Genomic DNA, 9,397 nt, shown 5'->3' with positions numbered 1-9,397 from the left:
CCCAGCAACCTGGCAGGCCCAAGCCACCAATAACCACCACAGGGGGAGTGCACCATGATCCTACGGTCACCCCCATACCACAGAACGTTCTCTCGCACCGTGACCCCTTGGTCACCCCCATGGTGCAGAACGTTCCACCGCACCAAGCGGTACGAACCATTGGGAAAAATCTCCCGAACGAGCCACCCATGGGCTCCATTAGCAAAAGGCTGGATGACATGCTCTCCACGCCTTTCTGCTCTCATATCATTCATTACGAGCCCCCAAGGGGGTTCCTCGTACCAAAGTTCTCCACGTACTATGGGTGCAGTGACCCCTTCGACCATATCATGCATTATCGGCAGCTCATGACCCTCGATATAGGCAACGACCCATTGCTGTGCAAAGTATTCCCTGCCAGTCTACAAGGACAGGCTCTCTCATGGTTCCATCGCCTACCTCCTAACTCGGTGGATAATTTCAGAGACCTTTCAGAAGCTTTCGTGGGACAATACCTATGCTCCGCTCGGCATAAACAAAACATCAACACCTTGCAAAATATAAAAATGAAGGATAATGAATCCTTGAGGGAATTCGTGAAACGATTTGGCCAAGTTGTCCTACAAGTGGAAGCTTGCAGCATGGACGCTGTCCTGCAGATCTTCAAGCGAAGCATCTGTCCAGGCACTCCATTTTTTGAGTCACTAGCTAAAAAGCCTCCCATGACGATGGACGACTTGTTTCGACGTGCAAACAAATACTCAATGCTTGAAGATGACGTACGGGCAGCCACCCAGCAAGTATTGGTTGCCGGACAGTCGTCCAAGGGTAGTACAGAAGGAAGCGCTAAACTTCCGGACAGGCCAAGGCCATCCGATCGAAGGCAAGAAGGGCCAAGCCGCCCGGAAATGCCACCCCTCACACCACTCTCTATAACTTATGAGAAGCTTCTCCCTATGATCCAAAGCATGTCCGATTTCAGGTGGCCCAGACCCCTCGGATTGGATCCATCCAGGAGAGATCATAGCAAAAAATGCGCTTACCACAAGGAGCATGGCCATACAACGGAGACGTGCAGAAGCCTCCAGTATTTGGTGGAAAGGCTTATAAAGGTGGGACATTTAAGGCAATACCTCCGCTCAGATGCCAGAAATAGAGACGCCTCCTGGGGCCGCGACTCTGGAGCCCCCGCGGCTCTAGCCGCCCCCAAAGCCGTCATAAACTACATTAATGGAGGTCCGTCGGATGAAGAGCTCAACTCCAAACGAAAAAGGCAGAAGTTGTTACGGGAAGCAATGGTGCGTGAGCGTGTCAACTCCATCCGGCCTGGGATAACCGAAGGGGGCCCTCGCCCCATAGACGGGACAATCACTTTTCCGCCAGTAGACCCTACGCGGATATTACGTCCGCACCGTGATGCCCTCATTCTATCCTTGGGGATAGACAAATTCGACGTAAGACGCATCCTAATTGACCCAGGCAACTCAGCCGATCTGGTGCAAGCATCGGTCATAAGCCACATGGGACACAACTTAGTCGGTCTCGAAAACCCTGGAAGGATTTTGTCCGGATTCAACGGGGCATCAACTATCTCATTGGGAGACATTGTGCTGCCAGTCCAAGCTGGCCCAGTCACTCTCAACGTTCAATTTTCGGTAGTACAAGATCTATCACCCTTCAATATTATCTTGGGGCGCACATGGCTGCACTGCATGAAAGCCATCCCCTCCACATATCATCAGATGGTAAGCTTTCTTACTGAAGATGGGCAAATCAACCTGTATGGAAGCCAGCTAGCCGCTCGCCAATGTTACCAGATAGCAAGAGAAGCAGGGACCAGTCAGGAGAATGAACCCCTCCCCGAGTCCACTCATGCACTTGACCAATAGCAGTCACTGTGTCCGGCGGACAGAGATCCCCCGGTAGCAGATCCCTTGCGGACAATCCAAATTTCGGAAGAAGATTCTCATCTTACTCATATCAGTTCCCTTTTAACGCCTGAAGAAACCCAGAACATCCAAGACGTCCTCCGACAAAACCATGACGTTTTCGCATGGGCACACTCTGATATGAAGGGAATTCACCCCTTAATAGTCTCTCATAAGCTTAACGTTTTACCAACGGCAAAGCCCATCCGACAGAGGGTTAGACGTTTTCACCCGGATAGACAAAAAATCATCCGGACGGAGATTGACAAACTGCTGGAAGCCGGATTCATCAAAGAAGTGGAATATCCGGACTGGTTGGCAAATGTAGTAGTGGTACCAAAAAAAAAAGGCAAATGGCGGGTCTGCGTCGACTATACCAACCTCAATAAAGCATGTCCAAAAGACAGTTTCCCTTTGCCACGAATAGATCAAATTGTGGATTCCACTGCTGGGCAAGGGATGCTCTCCTTCCTGGACGCTTTCTCCGGATATCACCAAATCCCCATGGCCCCAGATGATCAAGAGAAAACAGCCTTCATAACACCACACGGACTTTATTGTTACAAAGTCATGCCATTTGGTCTCAAAAACGCTGGCGCCACTTATCAAAGACTGATGACAAAGATATTCAAGCCTCTAGTCGGCCGCACAGTAGAGGTATATATTGATGATATCGTGGTTAAGAGCAAAACCCGTGAGGAGCATGTTCTCCACTTACAAGAAGTTTTTTACCTCTTGAGGAAGTTCGACATGAAGTTGAATCCTTCCAAATGCGCCTTTGGCGTAAGTGCTGGAAAATTCCTGGGGTTTATGGTCAGTCAAAGGGGGATAGAGGTGAGCCCAGATCAAGTCAAGGCAGTCATAGAAACACCACCCCCCAGGAACAAGAAGGAATTACAGCGCCTCACAGGCAAACTTGTCGCCCTAGGACGTTTTATAGCCCGTTTCACCGATGAGCTACAACCCTTCTTCTTGGCAATCCGCAAAGCAGGACCAAGCGGATGGACGGACAGCTGTCAAAACGCTTTCGAAAAAATTAAGCAGCGCCTCATGCAACCACCCATCCTAAGCAGCCCCCTCCCTAGAGAAAAATTGTATATGTACCTGGCTGTCTCAGAGTGGGCAATTAGCGCTGTCTTATTCCGCTGCCCATCGCCCAAGGAGCAGAAACCCATCTACTACATCAGCAGAGCGTTAGCAGATGTAGAAACCAGATATTCAAAGATGGAATTAACGGCCTTAGCTCTTCGAAGTGCCGCCCAGAAACTCCGCCCCTATTTCCAAGCACACCCAGTGGTCGTGTTAACTAACCAACCCCTTCGTAATATCCTACACAAGCCGGACCTAACCGGGAGAATGCTTCAATGGGCCATAGAATTGAGTGAATTTGGAATCGAGTTCCAACCCAGATTGTCCATAAAAGGTCAAGTGATGGCTGACTTCGTGCTGGAATACTCCCGAAGGCCCACCCAACACGAGGAGCCAAGCGAAAAACAATGGTGGACTTTGCGGGTTGATGGGGCCTCCCGATCGTCCGGATCCGGAGTAGGGCTCCTGTTGCAATCCCCAACCGGAGAGCATCTAGAGCAAGCCATCCGGCTGGGATTCCCCGCATCTAACAATGAAGCAGAATATGAAGCCATCTTAGCCGGATTGGACCTCGCTTTGGCTCTATCCGTCTCAAAGCTCCGAATTTATAGTGATTCCCAACTTGTGGTAAGACACGTTCAGAAAGAATATGAGGCTAAGGATGCACGCATGACGCGATACTTAAACAAAGTAAGGGACACCTTGCAGTGATTCGCCGAATGGATGATTGAGAAAATCAGGCGGACCGAAAACTCGCGTGCCGACGCCCTAGCAGGCATAGCCGCTTCTCTTCCCGTCAAAGAAACTATACTATTGCCTATATATGTGCAAGCCAAACCTTCCGTCACTGAAACCTCCACTTGCCATACCATTGAGGAAAGCAAAATAGACGACAAAGGCTGGATGAAAGCCATCATCGAGTATCTCCGGACAGGCACCCTGCCCGAAGAAACTAAGCAAGCACACAAGATCCGGGTGCAAGCCGCCCGCTTCACCCTAATAGGGGGGCATCTGTACAAGCGATCCTTTACAGGTCCCTACCTCAGATGTCTAAATCATTCAGAGGTGTTGTACGTATTAGCTGAATTGCACGAGGGAGTATGTGGAAATCATTCCGGAGGTTGGTCTCTGGCGCACAGGGCCCATTCACAAGGTTATTACTGGCCCACGATGAAAAAGGATGCGGCGGCATATGTTAAAAAATGTGACAAATGTCAAAGGCATGCCCCCATTCCACACATGCCGTCAAGAGAATTGAAACCAATCTTGGGACCCTGGCCCTTCGCACAATGGGGCATGGACATAGTAGGTCCTCTACCAGCCGCAGCTGCCCAGAAGAAATTTCTGCTCGTTGCCACCGATTACTTCAGTAAATGGGTAGAAGCTGAAGCATATGCTAGCATCAAAGACAAGGATGTCACCAAGTTCATATGGAAAAACATCGTTTGCCGCTTTGGAATTCCCCAAACCATCATAGCAGACAACGGTCCACAATTTGATAGTAAGGTTTTCCGAAATTTCTGTTCGGAACTAAACATCCGGAACTCATACTCTACGCCACGATATCCTCAGAGCAATGGTCAAGCAGAGGCCACAAACAAGACACTAATCACGGCCTTGAAGAAAAGACTTGAGCAAGCCAAAGGAAAATGGGTGGAGGAGCTACCCAGCGTCCTGTGGGCTTATCGAACCACACCCGGACGACCGACAGGAAACACTCCCTTCGCCCTCACATACGGTATGGACGCAGTCATCCCTACTGAAATAGGCCTACCTACTATCCGGACCGAAACAGGAAGGGAGAATGATGCAGACACAGAGTTAGGAAGAAACTTAGACTGGGCAGACGAAATAAGGGAAACTGCAGCTATCCGGATGGCAGACTATCAACAAAGGACATCAGCTCACTACAATCGCAAAGTAAGGCCCAGAAGCTTCAAAAATGGTACACTGGTCCTTAGAAAAGTTTTTGAAAATACTGCTGACATAGGAGCAGGAAAATTCCAAGCCAACTGGGAAGGCCCCTACATAGTGTCTAAAGCAAGTGAAGGTGGAGCCTATCATCTACAAAAGCTAGATGGAACCCCATTGCAGCAACCATGGAATGTATCTAATCTAAAGCAGTATTACCAATGAAAGATGAGGCAAAAGATAGAAATACAAAATGAACAAGTATATTTTATTGATACTTGTGGAACAAATCACATACGAAAAGGTCTCCGGACTACAAAAATACAGAAAGAAGATAGCAGATTTTTTACAAAAAGAAAAGACTCTCATTGAGCAGGTTTGCGGCGCAGCTTCTCCTCCTCACCCGGAGGAATTGAAGAAACGTCCCGCTTGATGCCATGTTTCTTCATACAGCAGCGGTAGCCAAAGAAGTACATTTCATCAACTTGCTTCTGGTAGTCCGCTTCAAGTTCCTCCCTTTCCGCAGCAAACTCACCCTCCAGCTTTTCTCTTTGCGTTGATAAGCGCAACTGCAACTCTTCTCTCTGCCTCTTCTCAATAGACACCTCTGTCCGGAGGTGCCTCACCTCCCTCCTCAAAAGAGCCATCTCATCCTCCGCCTCAAATAGGCGGACTTCCATAAAATCCTCTCGACTCTTTGCCTCAACAAGCTCCTCTCGAAGAACCTCGTTCTCCTCTCGAGCAGTAGATGAACTGGCTTCAGCCTGCTCCAGTCTCAAACGCAACTTCTCTTCATCGTTCTTTCGCTGAGACACGAAGGATTTTGTGTAATCAGCAGTCTCCAGCAGGTCAGAAAGAAGATCACGTTGATGAGCCATGCCGCGAAGGTCACTCACCAGCTGCAGGAAAATACTCAAACAAAGAAAGGCCAAGTTACAAACCATGTGACAAACGCATCAGTATGACAAAGAAATCAAGACACAAATTATACCATCTCCACTGTCTCAAACATCTAGGCTGAAGGTACTCCAACGTCTGAGCCAGATGGAATCTGTTTTAGCTTCTCTTCCATCTCCGCATAGCTGAAAGGGCTAGCAGGGATGAAAGTGGCATCATCAAAAGGACCCCCCCCCCCCCCCCCCAAGGAAGCATTGGAGAGTGATTCCTCCTCCGGAACCACGTCTTCAACATTCTCAACCGGCTGGGCCTCTCTGGGTGGAACCTCAGCCGGCACCAGCACTGGGGTGGCTGGGTTCTCTTCCGTCATCTCCGCCTCACTGCCTTCCGGGTGACCCTCTGGGACGGACGAACAGCTGACTTCAATGCTTTCTAAGAATCGATCCTGAAGCCGCCCAGCGAGGCCAGACTTCAAGTCGCGTGCCGGGCACGACCTTCTTCTAGTTGACCCCCCCGCAGGTACAAAGGCACGAGGGCTTGGCCCATAAAAAGGCAACCCCTGGCTGTCTACCCCCATTTCTCCTGTTGGGGGTGTCGCAGGAGGCAAGTTTGCAACACCAGAGACCCGGGCCGCACCCTCATCCGGGTGAGCAGATCCGGGTTGATTTATTGAGGTCGCTTCCTCGGCCAGAAGAGCCATCCGAACGTCTGGCGCCACCGAGGGCCCCGAAAGATTTAGGCCCCTAATGAATTCAAAACCACTTGAGATAGAAGGCGGGAGAGGATTTTCCGGCTCTTGTATTGTTACTTCCTTTTCATAGCCAATGGGAGGTGGTACAAACTCCTTCGGAGGAGTTGGAATTTTTACTGTCTTTCCCTTATTCTTAACCAGCTTCTTCTTCTTCTTCGTTGGAGCACCAACAGGTGGAGAGGAAGCGGACCGTTTCCCACCCGGAGCCTTCCGCAGGAGCCCTTCTTGTCTTTGCTTCTCCCGCTTGTCGAGACGGGCCTTGCGTGTCCGGGCATCTGCCTTCCGCGCCCCCTCGTAGAAGGGAAGATCTTCAAGAGTGAAATGCTCCCCAACTACCACTTCTTCAGGCAGCCGCCTTGGGAGTATGTTCACCACGTATGCCTGAGGCCCCTGGACGACCAAGTGGAGATTCTGCGCAAAAAGAAGCAGCTCGCACCTCCGCTCGGCCGACGTAATCTCGAAAAGCCTGTTCAAACGATTGAACGAGGCCTTCTCCACCCAATCCACCAGTTTTCCTCTTTTATCCTGGCCTGCACCCGAGCAAGCAAAATATGTCAACCACCTAAAAACAATGCTGACTCACAAACTATGCAAAGACATGAAGTAGCTTAGTTATACCAGGAACCTTCACCGACTGGTTGGGAACAAAGGGCCTATCCGGATGCTCCGCCAAACCTGCCCATACGCCTTTGACCAGCACCTGTCCCTTGGCGGCCCCTTTAGTCGAATCCGGCAGGCTGGTCACCAATTGCAGGGATGGAAGGCTGGCGACGAAGCTAAAGATATTATTCTTCGCCTTCTTGATCGAATATATGAAAAGAACCTCCAGTAGCGAGAGGTCCAAATTAAACAACATACTCAGGATGCTGCACCCCATCAGCACCCGAATCATGTTGGGATGTACATACACCGGAGAAATCTGGGTGAAATGCAGAAATTCCTTGACCAAAGATGGGAGGGGGAACCGGAGCCCAGCATTGAACTGCTCCTTGGTAAAAAAATCGCGTTATCTTCCGGTTTTTTAGGCAACACGCCCTCTCCATCAAAGAGCTCCACAAATACACCATTAGGAATACAAAACCGCTCGCAAAATTCCTTCACATTTAACTTTTCCACAGATTTGTCAGCACGAGTATCACCAGACGGGCGAGGTGAGGTAACTTCCTTGTTGGCAGACATTTTTTAGCCTAAAGATGAAAGCAGAATCTGCATGGAAGAAATCCAACAAGTCAAACAAGTCGACCCCACAAAACCTCAAACCCTACCCCACAGAAGATTCAATACCCCACCAAAACGCAGAAAGAAACCCTAGAAACTAACATCAACAGTCAGTCGCTCAAACAGCTTTCCCAAGCAAAATCAAAAACAAACCAAGAAAAGAGGATACAAGAAGGAGAGAAACCAGAATAGCATACGTACCAAATGAAAACTTGAAAGTAGGGTCGAAAATCGCAAATACAGTCACCGTCACGACCTGAATAATGCCGGTACACTCACAAGCGAAGACACGCAGTAGGCAGATGAAGCAATAACAAAGAAAATGCAGTAAGAAAAATGCAACAGGAGACCACAGGCTGCTATTTGTAGGAGACAGCCCCTCGGTATTCCAAACGTTCAGCAAACGCTATCATTAAACCGACACATTGCCTAGGAAATACCCAGAGACGGCGGCTCGCCATAAATGCTCTCCTGTCTCTTCGCCCCCGCTCACCACGTGGTCCAATGAGCACAAAAAGCAAACTTCGGTTTCAAAAAGCAATCATTCTTTTTTAACCCGCCCATTTTGCTAAGGCAAAATCGACAAGTTAAAAAGGGGGGCATTGTAGGGACCCATTCCTGATGACACGTGGCACACATCCCCTGACGATACGTGGCACGTGATCCTATCCGGAGTATCCACATCCGGATTTCCCTAAGAGTACACGTGGCGCGCTCTCCTATCCGGATACCCTGAAATAAGAGCACACGGGACTCGCAAAACATCCTATCCGGACCACCGCCATTACTCATCCGGCGACCTTTCATATTCTATCCGGATATGTGCATCCGGATCACTGGCCAAACCAAGCATGCCTCATTACGTCATTCTGACATCCTGTCACAATTCATATTCCAATGCCTGCAAAGTGAAAAGACAGAAGTGACAACAAGTCACTTCCCACGATCTCTGACAGCCGTTCGTAGGATGAGGATGTCCCTGCCACCACCTAGTGGCATCATGGTAAACCAAAAAGCCTTCCATCATTTATGAAGGAGAGAGAATTTCTAAATGATATATATATGAACCTTCGCGCAAAGAGGAAGGTAAGTTTTTCAATACCTAGTAAAAGGCCAACTGTGCCAACTGCTTTTATCTCTCTTTCCATGGCTGACAAAACCATCGGAGGGTGTATCCGAACATCCTGTCCGGACTCCTTTTGCAGGAACAGCTGAATCAGGAATTTATATTGGTTGAGATCGTATGTCCATCCATTTGGCAACTACGTGGATCATTGGGAATACGAGGCCTCAACAAAGTTGATATGAGAGCTCAACTAATTCTTCTACATGCTAACAAACTTATGCTTATCATACTTATTTTGTGTCGTATGATAAGTATATAAAATTTTATATACTTATGACAGGACTCATATAACTTATTTGATAAATTGGTTGAATTGAGTCAAATTGAAGTACATTAAATTCAACTAAATAATAGCAATAACCCATTTAACTCAAACATGATTATGACACACTTAATATGATACTAATGATTTATTTCACTTGATCTAATCTTTAAATATTAGTTTATTTTTTATAAAAATTTATAAAATTAATTAATTTAATAATGAAAGACTTATTT

General features: G+C 48.3%; 1 protein-coding gene across 1 annotated transcript; it reads left to right on the top strand.

The window, feature by feature from the left end:
- Window positions 1-218: 218 nt before the first annotated feature.
- Window positions 219-1,868, top strand: LOC117931747. The gene has a single exon (XM_034852798.1). It carries the CDS (start codon window positions 219-221, stop codon window positions 1,866-1,868), a length of 1,650 nt encoding a protein of 549 aa, XP_034708689.1.
- The last annotated feature ends 7,529 nt before the right edge of the window (window positions 1,869-9,397 follow it).

The sequence above is a fragment of the Vitis riparia genome, chromosome 15 (genome assembly GCF_004353265.1).
Source record: "Vitis riparia cultivar Riparia Gloire de Montpellier isolate 1030 chromosome 15, EGFV_Vit.rip_1.0, whole genome shotgun sequence".
NCBI classification, from domain to species: Eukaryota; Viridiplantae; Streptophyta; class Magnoliopsida; order Vitales; family Vitaceae; genus Vitis; species Vitis riparia.
The sequence above is the reverse complement of the archived record's forward strand: the minus strand, read 5'-3'. Positions and strand labels throughout refer to the sequence as shown.

Bases quoted from the DNA above. Each gene is read 5' to 3' on its own strand.
- LOC117931747 (XM_034852798.1), top strand. From the start codon at position 219: ATGCTCTCCACGCCTTTCTGCTCTCATATCATTCATTACGAGCCCCCA.